The 18,878-nt window shown below is 32.6% G+C and overlaps 3 protein-coding genes across 6 annotated transcripts in view; 1 reads left to right on the top strand and 2 right to left on the bottom strand.

Moving 5' to 3' along the window:
• Positions 1-18,878, bottom strand: part of LOC117690222 (uncharacterized) — a 55,149-nt gene that overhangs the window by 26,818 nt on the left and 9,453 nt on the right. The gene's annotated exons all lie outside the window — the stretch shown is intronic.
• Positions 121-7,184, bottom strand: LOC136270625 (uncharacterized). Its single transcript, XM_066068876.1, has 8 exons — positions 6,968-7,184; positions 3,433-3,495; positions 1,605-1,866; positions 1,390-1,517; positions 1,077-1,279; positions 861-982; positions 529-664; positions 121-354 (listed from the first exon to the last, which is right to left on the bottom strand). Exons 1-8 carry the CDS (start codon positions 7,182-7,184, stop codon positions 121-123), a joined length of 1,365 nt encoding a protein of 454 aa, XP_065924948.1.
• LOC136269519 (uncharacterized) lies at positions 5,635-18,857 on the top strand. 4 transcript variants are annotated; one of them, XM_066068328.1, is made up of 20 exons: positions 5,635-6,452; positions 7,302-7,379; positions 8,957-9,085; positions 9,248-9,315; positions 9,467-9,598; positions 10,526-10,597; positions 12,669-12,734; positions 12,849-13,171; positions 13,318-13,516; positions 13,738-14,037; positions 14,130-14,192; positions 14,293-14,337; positions 14,509-14,547; positions 14,900-14,941; positions 15,198-15,239; positions 15,356-15,418; positions 15,646-15,708; positions 15,858-15,905; positions 16,556-16,642; positions 17,278-18,857. In XM_066068328.1, exons 2-20 carry the CDS (start codon positions 7,313-7,315, stop codon positions 17,605-17,607), a joined length of 2,178 nt encoding a protein of 725 aa, XP_065924400.1. In that variant the 5' UTR covers positions 5,635-6,452; positions 7,302-7,312; the 3' UTR covers positions 17,608-18,857. The 4 variants fall into 4 exon arrangements, with proteins under 4 accessions (XP_065924400.1, XP_065924399.1, XP_065924401.1 ...); XM_066068327.1 differs by lacking the exon at positions 5,635-6,452 and having other exon boundaries at positions 7,198-7,379; XM_066068329.1 differs by lacking the exons at positions 5,635-6,452; positions 15,858-15,905 and having other exon boundaries at positions 7,200-7,379.

Genomic DNA, 18,878 nt, shown 5'->3' with positions numbered 1-18,878 from the left:
TTTTATCATTAATGACACAGAAAAAGCAGGACAATAGTTGTTTATACATGATATTATAAAGAAGTAAAAACACTATAGTATATACTATTGCATGTAATAGAAAAGTCTTATGATTAAGAATCATATCAGATAAATCAATTTATTAATTTCGTACCTCGCAGTGTTATCCAACTGTACGTAGAGAGTTGGTGGCAGTATTCCATTATGTGATTCGTTTGATAAAATTTTCATCAAGCAAGACAGACTCAAATTTGTGTCATGTGGTATTTGTCCGTGGTCAATGAAAAAATATTTTCCTCTTCCATGTACAATACTGCCGGTTATATGTGTTCTCAGCTTTTGTTGACCAGCGCCCTAAAATTTCATTTGCATATATTATAATAAGAATTAGCGGTGGATTTATGGTATTATTACCATTTATTTCTACCCAAAAATCATTCTATGGTGTAAATTGTTATTTGAATTATTGTTGAGTCGTTTATATAAAATCAAAAACTTTACAAAATCAGAAAAATCAAAGGTACATACACTTGGGTTACTCCATTTGCAATAATGTGGCAAATCAGTCTTATTTTGGTCCATCCCATCAATTATCAATGATAATATCTCCTTCGGTCTCATTTCAGCTTGCCCTCTTCGAACATAATAAGCTTCTCTTTCCATTCTAAAAGGACAGTCCAATTATAATGTTTCACTTTTAGTTCAGAATACAAACATAATCTTTTTTTCTTTTAAACAATTTGTATTTAAATAAACTACAAACATTATGCTATTCTATAAATTAAACCAATTTAAAAAAATCCGTGACATTTAAAGTGATTGTTTTGTCAAAAGTGATTTCGGTATCTAGTTTCACTTACTGTTGTTCTTTCAGGTGCAAATTTCGCATTGCTATATATTCCGATTTTATTTGAGTATCTTGCTCTTTTTCAATCAAACATCGGAAATTATGGCAATCCGTACATTTTGTAAAGCGTTGATTCTAATCAAAATAATAAGACTTCTTCAATACAGAGTACTAGTACATGTATAATAATGATTTCTATCTGATGACATTTTTAAAAATGTTTATGTACCTTACAAAACACCAGATTGCGATATTTTGAGTCAAGGATATTGTAGAATTTGCTTTTCCCAATACCATCTTTATGGATGGTTTGGTATAGACTGTGCAAGTCCAGTTTGGTGAGTCCGGCAGGCATCCTGAAAATATTGCCGGTAGGATCTCTGTCACATGCCGCATTCATGTATGCCGCGATGAAACCCTCACAGACTCGACCTAAATTTGTCAAATGTATGATTATAGTACAAGTATATATATAAAATTGCGCTTACTTCAACAATTATTGGTATTTTTATTTAGAAAATCAAACACATGAGTAATAGTACCCCTAACTCCATTTGTCCCAACCCTTGGAGTCCTGACATTAAGGTCATGTCGGTTTTCTTGAATAGCTCGTTTGGCTCTTGTAAGTGTTGGTATGGATATGCCAAGCACAGTCTCCGTGAAGAAATGTCTTTAAAATACACAAGATGCATACTGAGTACGAAATACGATTTTAAACACTTTGAATTGTATAACAAACGCTGTAAATAATACCCACCTACAACACAGTTTTTGGTTAATTCTGTACAAAGAATCCCGCTCGTATTTTCTGATTGTTATAGCACACAACTGAATCATCTCTGCAAGTTTTTTAATTCGTTCTTCCCCTGCAGGGATACAATGTATCCGTTGTCGCCAATACAAGATTTCTTGGACAGAAAACTGTTTTTGACAATTTTTTGCGCAACTGCATGGCAATGATAATTTCTTTTTGACACTTGACTTGTCTAAGGCAATAGCTCGACGTTTTGAGAGCATAGCTACAAAAAAGAGTGTTTAATTAAATATAATAAGTTTTTAAAAGAATCTAGCGTACATTAATATTTTATAGCAAGCATCAATGTGGTTGCAAAATCATTAATTATTCTTTCAACACCATGAGGACATTCAGAGATTACGAGGACATTGCTATTCTCTTTTTTACGGACGTCAAGTAAAATTAGGATTTTACATAAAGAAATTCGCTTTCGTAACAGTATTTTTAAATGTTTGATTCCTTTATATTTATGAGGGAGAACTCTTTAATGATAAAAATAATGATTGGAAAATATAAGTCCCAGAATTAAAGACTTGTTTCTATATGACTTGCGTTTAATCTAAATATAATGTGCTCCGCTTTTTTTTTCATTATTATTCCGTCATTACTATTTAACATTTCTGATGTAATATTTCGCGTAATACTGTACATTTTCCGATATATTCATGACAGCAAAAATGACCTTCAACGACGGTGCACAACATCTTGATCAAATTTAATGTGATTTTCAACAAATTACAACACATGTATTAAATATAGCAGCACAAGTGCTCAATTATATCCACGAACTTAATCAATGATACATATAGTTGGAAGGCGATTTGAGAGGAGGTGAATGAAGTTAATGGACTAAAACTTTAACCGGTCCTGTCGTCATCTATTGCTCAGCCGAGTTTTGACCTCAAATTTATGCACTTTTCTACAACCGAGTTGGGAGATTTAACATTTATAATGACGGCGTGACCCTAACATAAGAAACCGTATTCAATTCGAACGACATCCGATATTAGAACCACCCGTTTGAATGAATACAAGTTCATTTTAATGTTTGAAAATATACGGGATACACCAATGAGAATCGTGTAAAAATTTGATATTTTGAATTTAATTTTATAGAGTGAATAGACATGGAAAATATTTAAAAAATTGTGTGCGCACATTTATCATTACGGACATGACGTTGCAGAATTCATGCATATTAATTATATGGCACTTCTAACGTAATCAAAAATACTATCAGATAAGAAAAAATGGAGGAAATCCATTATTAGCCGAATACCGGTATATGAGTTTAGCTATTTGATAAGTGGCACAGGTTCTCTGATTTATTTAAAATATGAAAAAAAATTTTTATCTAAATTTCTGTGTAATATTTAAACTGTCCTCGTATATATTGCTAAAATAACTTACAATTTTTAATACAAGGCCAATACAAAATGGTCATTAAAAATGTTTAAATTAACAGTGGAAAAAAGTAATCTGATAAATATGAATGAAATTTTAGATACTAACGGTCAAACATTGTAAACAGAAAAGAACATAATTACTTTCATCACAAACAATTACTATGTCCAGCAAAAACCTGACACATAGGCGGATATTCATTTAGTCAGAATAATAGGTCGGCATTTGCAATTTGACTGCGTGTGAGTTTTCAGTTTTGTTATTCAATGTATGACCGTAAAAGTATGAATAAGCACTAATCAAAGTTTATGATAGGCAATATGCAATCTTCCAACTGTGCTAGTAGTATATTTGTTAATAAATAAATTTAAAATACATGCTTTACCTTTGGGATATTTGCCTTTCGCTAAACATCTTGTAGTGCTGCTAAGTACTTTATGATTGAAGTCTGAAAAATATAAGACAAATATTAAATCAAATTTACATGTAATGTCAAAAAGATACCTACGTTTAATTTTGGAATTCCTCGCATTGAAATTCTCAGAAGTATACAGAATCGATTTCATATAGGCTATATATATATATATGCCTTCAAGATTAAAACGTATTTTTAAAAAATTAAAGGAATTTTAAAAGATTTCTTTTTTTAAAAATGGCACAGTCACAATGTTCAGAAATTAATTTCTTATCTAAGCTGTTTGAGAAAGATGAAATAACTCTTTAAACTGAAACTACTCTTTTACAAATTACTATGTTATTGATTGATATACATTTATACATTTGTCATAAATGCGAAAATGTAATGTCATTTGCATTTGATTGTCGAAAAATTGAACGGGTCTTTTTTATTACTTTGAATAAGAACGCATTCATGTTTTTATGGATTTATCAAACTCGAAAAATTAAGAAAATGAAGCAGGACTTTAAAACACCTGTTATGTGGTATTATATTATAATTTTAATATACATGTACTATTTGTTTTAACATAACTGAAGTTAGAGAGAAAGTCCTCTTTCTATATCAAAGTGAGCTCTTTTCGTTTCACTATTTATGGAGTCAGGTGTTACTATTAACTCCTAGCATTTCAAGAAGAAAGTGGAACTTGATAGCCTGCTTGTAATTTATGGTCTTTCGGGGGAGAAGCACGGCGTTCGTTAGCTACAGAGATAACGAGAAGAAAGAACTGGGTTTCATTGAATCGCTTTGTGTTTGAAATGTCTCATTATTTCATTACAGACTATAAAAAGCGATAAACATTAGGCGTCACGGGGGACTGCAAGCAAAAGCGCGTCGGTATAATAGTCTTTTTCTTTGTCTTTCTACCGTGGGGCTGCGCTTGGATTCTGTCCCCAAGCTCAGCGCGGTCTTGGGGTGGGCTCGGGGGGGGGGGGGGGGGGATACATCTCTCCATTGATGTTCTCCATTGATGTAAAGGAAATCCCTTACAGCTTTGTCCTTTTGGGTTTTTTTTATCGCCTGCCTCATAAAAAGGATACATTTTTTTCTATTCAATTCCGGGTTGGAATTGCTCGCTATTTCCGAATATATTCCTGGTCATTGAAGTAGGTAAACGTCGCAACTATACTTCGGGGATGTTCACTAAATTTATTGTGTTTGCCAGTATTAGAGAAATATATCAATAATGCTAAGATTTTATTGAAATCCTTTTTAAGTTGCCTTAATATTCAAGTGTTCAATGGCGCGATTTGTTGTACCTTCAGAATTTCTTTTGATAGCGAATACATCGAATAAAAAGGCCCGTTGTTTTTTAGACGCCATTAAGCGATTAGTGAATACTCAATCATTTTTTATAATCAGAGTTCAAAATCTAATAGATACAAATTTCTAAGTATATCTAAAAATAAAATTTTACCCAATAATATTATAAAGTTTCAACTCTACAAATTCCTGTCAGCATAAGAGATATATTAATATACATGGGATTTGGTTAGACATCTCTATCTATTTACCTTGTGGCTTAAATAGTTTTTATTTATATAGGGAGAGTCAATTTCAAAACACCTAAAACACCCGTTATGTGGTAAATTTGTTTTGATGCGGGATTTTAGTGAGCCCTATTCGCTTCACTATTGATGGAGTCATTTGTTTTATTAACCTCTAGCTAATCACGAAGAAAGTGGAATTTGATAGACTGGTTGTAATTTATGGTCTTTCGGGGGAAGAAGCTCAGTGCACGTTAATTATAGCGATAACGAGAAGAAAGAACTGGGTTTGATTGAATCGCTTTGTGAAAGGTCACGATATTTCATACCACATACTATAGAAATTGATGCACATTAAAGTGTTTGACATGTTGCACATGGGACTGCATGGTTGCCTACAGAATTAAAAATATTATGTATAAGAAGCCGGATTTGACGACTTCATACAGAAGAATTAGAGAACATGTTGAGACTTGATATATAAACGTCAAACACGTTGTTTACACACTGGAATTTGTGAATCATTTCACATCTTACCAAGTGCTGATGTACATTAGCAATATTTTCTTTTATGTATTTAATTCTTAATAAATTAATTTTCAAACACGATATAAATAATTATCAGTTTGTGATGATCATATCATGATCATATGTTTTAAAAATTTCTGTTAGCCACTCGAAGTTGTTATGCACCGCTATTTTCCGTAAATATAAGTATCAGCTTTAATACTTAGTATATGAAATGTATCTTACACAAGCAGATTTATTACATTATCCTATATGACAATGTTCTGCTAAAAAAAACTGTTTTGATTTTAATGCATGGGTGCTGTGCAGAAAACTTGGGTTTTTATTCAGTATGTAAGGATTTTATTTTAAATTGGCAATACATGTATTTTAAGTGGAAAAAGTAGCTGAGCGCGAAATTGTTTTTGCTGTAAGCCTTTTATTCTATGTTTAGAGATAGCTTTATCAAACTGTTGCGGGAATTGTTTAAACGTGTGTATTTTACCCTACTATGATTTGTTATACGATATCAATGTAGATCTGTATTAATACGCTTATAAACTCAGATAATTCATAAATGACCAAGCGTGGTTTTAATATGCTTTAATGCCATTTCATGAAATTATTTTCAATACACATCAAATGAGCCCCGATATCTGAACTTTGAGTTCTTTGATTGGTATCACGTTTTTGACGTCTGTTTGTAGTTGAAATACAACAAGACAAATGAGGATTTATGTCTACGGAAGATTAATCTGTCCGTCACAATTTTTCGAGAGTTGCCATTGGTCGAATGATCTTTGGATGTGGAATTGCAGAGTTTTGGACTGCCCATTTCATAAATAAATAGAATCTACACGAGTAACGTTTCGCGCGAAAAAGTTGACTTTTGTCAGATTTCCCGTTTACGCGTTTTTCCTCGAATCCAATTGGAAATTGTCTTGATATATCAAGGTAAGATTTCTGCTTTTATGCGATACAATTTTTTTTTTTAAATTTGCATGTATTATTGATGGAGAAAACAATCGGTAGGTGAGAAAGTAACAACGCTTTTTTTTAAATTTCATTTTGCATTGTCATCCAAATAAGTCTATAATTAATTGATACATTTGATGAGAATCTTAGGATAATAACATGATTTTGATGAATTATAAAAGAAAAGAATAACGTTAAATATTGAAAACAAGGGATAAGCTTGCTCTTATATTTTGGAGAGGTTGATTGCAATTACTATAAATCTCTAATCAGAAGAATCTAAATGACAAAAATAATGTGGGCGTTGTGTTTATAAAATTTTATCATAAACATGAACTCTTGGCTTTTAATAAATCAAACGAACTGGATGCCTTTTTGAGAATATTATCATGACTTGTTGAACTATTAAATACTAACATATAGTCATTGATAATACATTCATTTTATAATAAGTATATACGGAATTAAAAATCGTATAAACATAACATACTTACCCGGATTTTCAGCAATTAATTCTTTTTCATTATCACCAGCATCTCTTTCTTCAAATAGGGAGTCGTACAAAAAATCCCTTTTTCTCTGTTCATTAAACAATACTCCGGATTCATCACAATTTTCATGATTAAAATGATTGAACAAGAAATCTTTCGCCATGACTGTAGAATTGCTGGAATGTAAACTTTGAAAAACAGAATATTTGCGCTCTAGCATATTCGTATTTGGTTGGCTAATATCTCTGAGAATCGCCAATGAAATTGGAATGTACTTTTTGACTTGCGCAGAAATTAAAAGCGGAAGTTAACGATTCATTCAAATATTATGTTGCAGATCTAGAAATCATGTCTTCAGTTTACGATTTTGAAGATGATGTTTTGCAATCCAGGGAAACAGTAAATTCAGGATTAGGTAAGGTTTATTATTATAGAATAAAAGCATGTAGGGAGTGTAATTTTAAGGTAGTTATACTGCAAGTAATGTTACCGAAAGTCTCAATGTTGACAGTAATCTTCGCTAAAAATAGTTGCATAATCATTAGAGAATTTAAAAGAGCCTCACCCTTTAATTCAAAATTTAAAAAACAAATAGTACAAATATTGCTCACCAACAGGGCACCCACTCAGACACCGGCCTTCTGAGCCCCCTTTCAACAAATCAAGGATCCGCCATTTAAAAATTATGTTTTATTTATACTATTCTTTTTACATTGATATTTATTATATTTTGAAATAAGAAAAAACAATATATTCCTGTGGCTCATAATATAGCGGTACCCCCCCCCCCCACCCCCTCAAAAAAGGATATACGAATTTTCATTTTCACATGTCATTAAGTGCTGTTCAAAAAGCTTGTGTAAGACTAGCTTTATACTGAGGAACATCATTTTCCCAACCTACTTCGTTTATTTTGTGTGGTAGTTATAAATCACAAATCTTTTTCACCTTCAAAATTAAAGAGTTCCATTGTATCGCGACATTGAATATCTGGAAGCCTGGTTCAGTTATAACGGACAGGATTATTTTCTGAAAATTAAAATATGAATCTTCATAAAAGCAAAGTCACTTAAACTGATTAGGGAATAAACAATTCATTTTATTATGCTTTTTATTTTGTTTTTGTTTTTTTTCATCAAATACACTTTGGACTTTTGAAATCGCTTTCCCTCTGGAAAAACTTTAACTTGTGAGAAAATTTTTACATGCCGATATATTTGAGAACCTTCCTTGCACGCAACATTATGTTGGTGCATGGACTGTTTGTGCAAAATCGCGGGGAAAAACCGGGAATACTATTTTTGGAACATACCGCGACACAACGGAACCCGCGATATAATGGGAAGAGAGTATACAAGGCAAAACGTATTACTAAGGACTCGTTTCCCCCTTAAAATGGACTCGGGATTTATCTGTATCTTTAAAAAAAATTAATATGTAATAACTTATATAATACAAGCCTTAATAAACCTGTAAAATACAAAAGTATAAGGTTAGTTGGTTTATACATGTAGTTCAAATCTTGCGATTAACGACCAAGTAGATTAGACTATGTGCATTCTGTCTCTTAGATCAACGCCGAGCTCTGCGCGTGCATAGGGGCGGCAGATGTTATTTAGCTTCTCTGTATCTCTTGTGACCGAATGAAGTGGTGTTAAGGTGGCCAATATGTACATCGATAAAATACGTGCACCGTCGTATGATATGCATGATTGCCCAATGGGGAGGAGAGAAACATGAATTAATGACTTGAAATCCGTTTAAATGAAGTGCTGTCATTTTTAATTCCAAGTATTTTTAAAAACAATTCAATTATTCAAGAGCGGAGTTTAGCCATCATGGTAATAGAAATACAACTCATTAGTTACATATAATTAACAAACATTTTAACGAAATTTCTTTGTCCTCCGTTTAATCTTTCTTTCTCTCTTTCATTCATTCATTCAATCTTGAAAAAATGAAAACAATATGACGCTAAGGAATCTTTTTTAGAGTCCAAAGCTCTCAGAAGGTATGAGTTGGTGAAAGAAAGAATGGGTTTTGTATGGTGGAGTTTAAGAAGAAAAGAGGATCGGGTTTACCTTATCTTAGATGGCGTCGATTTAGATATGAAAACGAAAGGTAATTCCATATGAGTTTATTTTGTACGTGTTCATGTGCGTGCCTACGAACGTGCGTGTGTGTGTGTAAAAAGAAATTGAAATCGGATTTAACCTATTTGATATCTAAAATCAGTATTTTATATATGTATGAAAATAGATGAATTATATTTTCGTCCTTTAGAGTTTGGCATAGACAACATGCTCGGACACATTGTAGATCTGAAAAAAGAAGACTATTTGTGTGTAGAAGTAAGTAACCTTAACAATGTTTTACTCACATAGGTTAAGACTTTTATAAAAAATGCACATCAATAATTTAGGAAAATCGATTTTGATTTGCCTTATTCATTATTATAATCATCATGTCAGATATAAGTAAATAACCCATCATATGTTTCAGTTTGTTGGAAGTTACATGGAAAACAAAGTCACAATGGCTGTGAGCGACTTTTGTGCCAGTGCAAACGAATTTAGTAGAGATATCGGGCACCCGAAATCTACTTCAGATTTTTGTCAAAGAGTGAAAGAAAAGGTAAGAAAAATGTATTACTATCCTTATATTTAACTTGAAACATGTTTTGTTTTTATTTAAGTGTCATTATGATTTACTGTACTTATCGGGAGCCCCTTTTTGAAAGTGGGGATGTGGGCAATTGGGCAATTTACGGGGGGGGAGGGGGGTGGTGTTGCGCAAACAGACATCAAAATGCTACTCCTAAAGGAGGTGCATAGTATCTAATGCATGGAAGGAAAACTTTTATTTGTATGGATCAATGGTTTGTAATGTTATATTCAAGTTTTTCCTACATATTTGTTCACTATATCTTTTACCAATCTTAAAGTGAGGATAGGAGCATTTCCTTTAAATCGATTATCTACATATTACATGTGTTTTTATCTAAATATAATTATAAAAATGTATGTGTGAATGTATGTCTATGGAGAAAGTGGGCGATGGTGCAGTCGTCGAACATTCCAGTCTCCCGCGCGAAGACTATATATATATATATATATATATATATATATATATATATATATATATATAGCCGGGGGTGTGTATAAAATATATAAATGAAATTGAATTTTGCAAGGGGGCACCGACCCCCCTCACACACCCCCCCCCCCCCCGCCCTCTAGATCCGCGCACGGTAGATATTGTAGAAAGCAAACTTTATGAACAAAAATATTACATAGTAAGATCACGGTGTGTTTTATAACATTTTTTGAAGTCAAAATAACAGACACCCCCCCCCCCCTCCCCTTAGTGGTGGTTAAAATTTGAAATAAGCATAATACGAAATCATTAGTTAAGGGGGTGTTATAGTCTAGCTCTAACATTGATTTGATGCAGGTTTAGAGTTTAGATCACGGTAGCTTCCGCGGAAGGGTTGACAAATGTATATGTATAATCTGCAACACCTACTCTGGTCAATCAATACAGAATTAATTTATTTTTTAGCTTAATAATGACGAGTCTGATGAAAATGAAGAAAACGAACTAGAGTCAACCCTTGAAACGACATTAAATGACGTAAGTTGTAAAATGGAGACACATTTTTATCTTTTATGAACTATTATTAAGTGTACCGTTTGTATCTAGGATACAGTTTATATTGAACTTCATGGCATGTCATTATCGCACATATCAAATGCATATTGTTGCAGATGTATTATTTCAATTGTTGTTTTGAAGTTGTGCATGCTAGAAAATATATTGTCTTATAATACTCACAATTTTCTCTCAAATCGTAAAATTAAGCTTAGTTTACATGATACTTCACCAGTTCATGACCGTGCAGTAGGCGGGACCTAATTAAAGCAGGTGTTATTTACATGTACCTCGAGTGAATAGGGTTTTAGACATTTTTGAAACAAAAAATTGAAAAAAAAATTAATATATAGAAAATATAATGGCCAGCTATAAAACATCGGCGAAATCTTGGACGACGGGTAGCCAACTGCCTCCTTAAACTCCTCTTTTAATATTGCTTATAAGACATAAACTCATGAAAATATAATATTTTGAATGTTTTGGTAATAGGCTTTAGCTGCTTATAATTCGATATAATTGCTTTTTAGAAAGAACACTTTACAATAGGGACCGCGAAATTTCGATCAGTTGCCAATCTGGTGTAACTTTGGACAAATTTTTCCTCATGAAGCGACCATGCAGTGTTAAAGTACCTACTTGTAAATTTAAGAAGGGGGGGGGGGGCTTAAAATTGGAGTTCCAAGTGAATTATTATCTGACCCCTGCAACCCCCCCCAACCCTCGATGCTACGTGTCTGGATCGAAAAAAAAGTACAATTTGCGTACAACGGTTCCTATCACATCAATGGCCAGATCTTTAGGATAATTATAGCGAAGTACAAAGAAGCGTTTAATAGGGGGTTAACTCCAGAAAAGTTTCTACGTAATGTTTTGACTGACCTTTGTCCAATCAGATCGTAGCTGGGCGGAGTTAAGACATTGTCGCTCGTGACTTGTATGTGTGTGTCTGAGAGAGAGAGAGAGAGAGAGAGAATTGAGTAAATTATAAGTGATGCCGATGAAGAAATAATCATTAGTTATAAACTTGCAAACAAATTAAGGTCCGTATATAAGAATTACATGTATATCTTAAACGGTGTAACTTTAAAGCGTTTTAATTTAAAGCACGATTGTGAGAATTTCTTTGGCCGCGCGCTGTCAACAACATGTAGGCCTTCATGTATAAGAATATCGTAGCTAACAAACTAAATTTCCTAGCTAGGAGTCCGAGAATACGGGCATTAAATATTTTGAAATGCGAACGAATGATCACTTATGAATTTAGATGTAGTGAAAAGGAAAGGCAACGCAGGCAGATGCTTAGTGGAAAAATAATATAATGGCGGACAAATTCGCCCTAGGGTAAAGAATGTTTCACACTGAGTAACATTGAAGAAAGATTTTACACAAAGTAAATTTACAACCTATGTTTAATTCCAGGAAGTTTCGGCAAACTTTGATTAGAATACTAACATTAACACTTGTAATAAAAAAAAACTTTCTTAAGTATTCGTACAGTCTTCGATGTTTGACACAACTCATCCCATTATCTATGTATAGACATCGTTGTTCCCTGGTTAAAGAATTTCAAAACACTTCAAAGTTTCATAAATTTATAAGATACATGTATACTAGACCTTGATTCGTCACTTTATAGCTATTGTTGATAGATAGTTCGCTCATCTGCGTCATCTTTAATTTACTCATTAACTCTCTCTCTCTCTTTCTCTCTCTCTCTCTCAAATTAAGTCACGAGTGGTAATGTATCAACTCCGCCTTCTACGATCTGATTGGACAAAGGTCAGTCAAAACATTACGTTACAACTTTTCTGGAGTAAATGCCTTTTAAACGCTTCTATGTACTTCGCTAAAAATTTTAAAATGTACATAACAAGTGCTTTGGACTGGCGCTAGCCCTCCCCCTTCGCAATGAAAATTACCACGCTGCCCCCCCCCCTCCCCCAATTTGAAGATCTATTATCATGAATGAAAACTATATGAAATTTTGCGAATATTATACAATGCACCATTTGTATTAAGAATGAAATATGATTTTTATTTAACATTATAGACTACGGAGGATATGGAAGATGATAACTATGACAAAACTTCTTCAAAGGAAAATGAAAACAACATGGTTTGTATGAATATTACAGAATGTTCCAATCAAATAGAAATATGGCCTTATAACAAAACTTTTAGAGGTAAATTTTGAGAAAAACGTACAGTTAGTTAGTGTAATTTATTTCAGGTTTCGCCAAACGTATATGCAGAGGAGGCCAGACAGCGATACATCGGAGAATTTGATATCCCACTGTCGGCAATAAACTTTGCTTCAGAGTCGAAAGCAATACGACAGTTAAATGCACAACATTTGGCTGAACTTTATACAAGTTTCCACTCTAATCTGAACAACGGAATGACACTTAATTTTCCCCCGGCAACGGCAGTAGCCAAAACCGAGGACCCATTTCGACGAGATGCAGAGGTAGAGCTAATTGACGGTAACCACACGCATCACGTAATGCTCCAATTAAAAGAGCTCTACCCGGAGAGAGAAGAACTTAAGACAAGGTATAAATGACCTTAAATTGATATATTATAAATCTTTTGAAAAATAAGCATAGAATGGTATACGCAAACAAGGAATCACAGTATATTAAGATAACAATTGTGAAGACAGTTGAATTTGATGTACATGTATGACATTCGTTTTTCAGAAAGGTTTTCCTCTACGAGAAGCTCTCGCCGGGAGCTATGTCATTTCTTGGGCTTTCAAGAAATGACGAGACTTCCAATAGCTTACGAACTTCCCAATTTGAAGAACTAACAATAATGAGGAATGTTCTGCAAAGGAAATATGGGGGGATTTTTTCAGCCGCCTTCCAGGATGATGTGTATCAGCTTTTTAATGCTGTGGTATGAACATTTTGCTTGTTTTTATACACAACTTGTAATGCACACATCTATTAACCTAACCACACTCCTCACACACAAATCAATTCAACAGCACAAGACATCTTATAAAAGTAGGACCTAATATATAAATAACATAAATTCTCTCTCTCTCTCTCTCTCTCTCTCTCTCTCTCTCTCTCTCTCTCTCTCTGTACTATTTTGAAATTTATTCTATTCCTCAGTGTCCCAATGATCGTACAGAAGAAACGAAGAGGAAAAAAAGGCTTCAGCATCACATAAGACTTTCAACAATGAGGCAGAGTTGCTGGGACCAAATGGACAACATCATTAAAAAGCACCCTGGGACAAGTATTTTTGCATTTAGAGAGTTAAGTCGCCTGGAGGTTTCTCAGGCAAGTTCTCTCCTTCAGAGAGTTATTGATGAAGGCTTGAGCATTGCCAAGATGAAAAAGATATTGAAGGACTGTCCCTCTCCTCCACCAGAGACAACTTTATTTGCTCTGCAGAGAATTCGGGGAAAGGTAACATACTAGTATCTCTTGTTATGAATGTAAAATGAAAATGAAATGTTATCCATAAATAACTTCAAAAACATTTTTGACTATTATTTTAGGCTAACAAAGAAAGGAAAAGAAAAGGCACACCAAATGCACCAAGCTCATCGATTCCTCCAAAGGTAAATGTAGTTTCAGTCTAAAATAATATGCACATCATACAATTGATATTGCATGACGTTATTGTGCTTTGTATTGTCAACAGTATTTTTTTTTTTTTAGGTTTCTGCAATAGAAGAAGCAGATAATTCTCGTGACTACAAAGAAGTAAGACGATGTTTTTGGTTTCATTTTTTACATTACAATTTTAGTATTAATTACCATCAGAATTGACCATTGATTAATGATATTTTTTTCAATTTTGTATAATTATGTGTGTTCAGTGTCAATTAACGCTTTAGTTTATTGATAGTAGTTCATTTATTTTGTAATAAATAGGTTGAAAAAATTGAGCTAAACAAGCACAAACAATTACAGGTAAGAACCTTTTTTTGTTTATGTAAATTTGAAGAATAAACTACCAAGTGAGAAATGTCAGTACTTTTAACAATTCACTAATGTATATAATAATAGTTTATTTCCAATTTTGGGCATACAAGATTACAGATATTAGATAGAAATGCCTAAAAGAGAGATTCTACATAAAAAAAATGTATATTATGTATACTAATGGTTAAAACAGAATATTATTTTTAAAAGATCATCTAAAGTAAGACTTCATTGTGCAAATTTTAAGTTTGTAATTGAGCAAGTCTATGCATTAAAAGTACCCAATTACTTTTTACCATCATGATATATAGTATGTGAAACAAATATTTATCTTCTTCAGCAAGATATTGAAGAGAAAAGGAAAGTGAAGAATACTCTTGAGGTAAATTTCTGATTTGGTCTGAGTTTTCATTGAAACAGTAATCAAGACTCTCTCTCTCTCTCTCTCTCTCTTTCTCTCTCTCTCTCTCTCTCTCTCTCTCTCTCTCTCTCTCTCGTTGTACACACCCACCCACACACACGCACACACAACCACACACAAGCATGGGATATGTTTGACCACATTTAAAACATACATGTATATGTTATCTTATTATACTTATTATACTTTAAAATAATTAATTTTGTATAATTTGTAGCGGGATATTGAAGAAAAAAGAAAAGAGAAAGAGAATCTGAATGTAAGTTGAACAATTATATTTTATAAAGGTAGATATCATTAAGCTTTAGTAAAATTGTTTTTTTTTATTGATTATAAAAGGTTTAACTTTTTAACAAATAAGTTCTTTTTTTTTAGCGAGAAGTTCTTGCTACCAGAAAAGAAAAAAATGATCTGGAACAAGAAATGGAATTATTAAAGGTATTTATAATACTATAAGTAATAAGAAACAGTACGAAAACAATAAAACCTTGGTATTTATTTTCGTCAGATATTTGAAAAATATTTACATGTACATGCTGAGAAACTATTTCAACATACATGTAAAGGATATATTTGCATTTAAAGAGTAACTGTGTAATTATAAAAAATGGAAAAGAATATAATTGTGTATTTATTTATTATACTATAAATATTTAACATCCTAGATGGATATCCGGAAGATTCATAAAGAGAAACGTTCCCTAGAAGAGGAGGTAGAGGCACTTAAGGTAACAGAATACATTTGTAGTCAAATTGGAGGATTAATGATTATGCGACTTCAGAGTAACCCCTTTAAATGACTAAAATTGCAAATAATATGGTTAGATATTCAACATTAAATCTGACTTAATGATTTCAAATTTATTTTACCCTGAAGAGTCAAGCATCTAGGATCTGTAAAGCAGAAGACTCATTGCCACTAAAAGTTAGTACAATAACATGTTTTACTTATTAGTGTAAGACTTTGTGAAGTGTTCAGGGGTCAACATTATATAAATAGTGCCTGTTTGGGAGGGTAACAGTTGAAATTGACACCCTGAGAAAACCATTGTCAACCGACGCGAAGCGAAGGTTGACAATGGTTTTCGAGGGGTGTCAATTACAACTGTTATCCTCCCAAACAGGCACTATTTATTTTGTTATACTGAATTTCTTAATTTTAAGAAAACATCACTGCTTTTAGATAGGAATAACGTGAATTCAAAGGCGAACCGCACGCGCATGATTTTCGAGCATGTAACTGTTTGTTGTTACCCGTTGTTAAGTGCGTTGCTAACGCTGAGGGTAATAGAACAGATTATGAACTGCGTCTAAACCAATCAGATTTCAGTATTGAACATGAAAATAAAACAATAGCAAATGGTGTTATAGAAAATAAAAATTGTGCATGTATCCAGGATTTTAATAATATTTATCTTACAAAGCTCAATTTTACGACTAAAATATGAATTGTTACTATGTTTTCAGAAATCAATGCTTTAAAACTAACATTTAAAAGCATGACAAATGAAGGGTTTATATTCAAGTGTTTTTGACCACCTATAACCTTTTGACATTGGTATTATAATTTTACAGACGTTAACCTGCAGGCAGCCTGAAAAGAGCATGCCATTTTCAACCCCCTCCACTCTCTCTGAAGGATCAAAACTACATCCTGCGTTTGTAAGTAAATTTTGCAATGCAGTATCTTACATGCAACACTAATATTCTATATCACTACGAGGTATACATGTGTACACATAACAACCAATCTTTATACAGAAGTATACATGTGTACACATTACAATCAATCTTTATACAGAAGTATATACGAAATGAAAGGCACTGCCAAGTATAGTTTATGTTATATTGGTCATAATACAATGTATGGATATAACATACATGTTTTTTTACATGTACATATAATGATGTATTATGCCATTAACAGTTATAGGTATATTGTAAAAATCAGGAATTTGGTCCTTTTACCACACTTCAAGTTGTATAAAGAGAGCAATTCTTGAAACAATTACTACATACGTTAAAAGAAATTCTGATTGTACAACAAATAGGGTCACTGAACACTTAAATAATTGGGCAACTTAAAAAAATATTCAATTAAGACCGAGAATATCTGGTATATTTCACAAATTTTTGAAAATACAATGAATTTAGTGAGCATCCTCGAAGTAGAGTTGTAATCTTTATTATTTCACTTTTTACGGGGGCCCATCAGCACACTCGTTCTTTATTTTGAAAAAATTTAAAAGTTTATGAATCAGTTATAGAACTTACATATGTATTATACTAATTTACAGGTTACTGCCTACACGCCAGAGGAGAAAGTCGTCACAGCTGCGGTTGTTGAGTATACCAACCGCAGAGTGTACATGGGGGCATTGGAGGAGGAAAAATTAACCTATTGCAAAACGCCATTGGGAAAGATTGAGGAAAATTTTAACATTACGAAAATAAATGCCAACTCTATTACGTTAAATAAAAAAGATATTCAAAAATTTAGCAAAACTGAAAAAAAGTTTCTTATTTTGACCTTCTTGTGCCCAATAAGGGACTTAAAATTAATTGTTGACGATGAAAAATGTCAACTAATCACTAAAAAAGTTTTGGAGTATTTTAGAAAATCTTAACTTTTATCTTTTTTAGCAATCAGTTGTTAAAAATTTCAAATACAGTTTTGGGAAGGCTTGCAAACTTAAAACTTGATTCATTGCTACATTTTTACCAACCAGTTGTTAAGCCCAACAAATTTTAAACTAGATTTTGGCATTCTTAACAAGCAGTTGTTAGAAGATTAATTCAGTGTTGGGACGGCTTGCGAACTTTAAACTTGATTTTTTGCTCAATTTTTTTTCAATCAAATTGCAATCAAGTTTAAAGATCGCAAGCCGTCCCAACACTGAATTAATCTTCTTAACAACTGCTTGTTAAGAATGCCAAAATCTAGTTTAAAATTTGTTGGGCTTAACAACTGGTTGGTAAAAATTAAGCAATGAATCAGGTTTTAAGTTTGCAAGCCTTCCCAAAACTGTATTTGAAATTTTTTAATTTTCTTACCAACCAGTTGTTAAGACCAACAAATTTTACAAATTTCCTCAATCTTTCCCAATGGCGTTTAGATTTCGGCATTCTTAACAATCAGTTGTTAAGAGTTGCTCTCTGTGAAGCAAATTCTGATATTCTAACCAAGCAGTTGTTTACACGGTTTTGTAGAGGTTTACAAACCGATAACTTGATTTTTTGCTTGATTCTTGCCAACCAGTTGTTAGGACTTGCAAACTTTGCACTGTGAGAGATTTTGGCTTTCATAACAATCAGTTGTCATATTTTGCATCAAAAGCCATCTTTGATAATTCTAACATGAACTTGTTACATGCAGTAACGGTTTTATTGTAAACACAATTTTCTTAACAAGTAGTTGTTAAGAAAATTTTATGAATCACAAACTGCTACTGATTGTTAAAAGTGGATTTTAGCAGTGTCAAAATAATTTTTATTTAGTTTGTAAAAGCTATTCTTAACAATCAGTTGTTAAGAAATGCAAGCTTGGAATCTTCTACCTTACAATTTTCTGAATTGTTTCTCGTTGTATTTTTATTCACAATTTTTGATAAGCCTTATGTCTTGAAATCGTCTATTATGTTTTAAATAAGCAGTTGTAAGGCAGTAGCTTAAACGTGGTATTCTTAACAAGCAGTTGTTAAGAAAATTCTTAAACCTTACTCTTGCAGTGATGAGGGAAAGCTGATATTTTCCCTTCACAATTCATGAGTTGTCAGACCATGCTTGGTTCTTTTGTTGTTATATTTTTTTAATACTGAAATCAATTTTCTTAACAAGCAGTTGTTATTCATTGGAAATAAAAACTTTATTAAATGTGCATTGTTTTCAGTTGTTTTCT

Source organism: Magallana gigas, chromosome 8 (genome assembly GCF_963853765.1).
Source record: "Magallana gigas chromosome 8, xbMagGiga1.1, whole genome shotgun sequence".
Lineage (NCBI taxonomy): Eukaryota > Metazoa > Mollusca > Bivalvia > Ostreida > Ostreidae > Magallana > Magallana gigas.
Note: the sequence above shows the minus strand (reverse complement) of the source record. Positions and strands in the feature narration are given on the sequence as shown.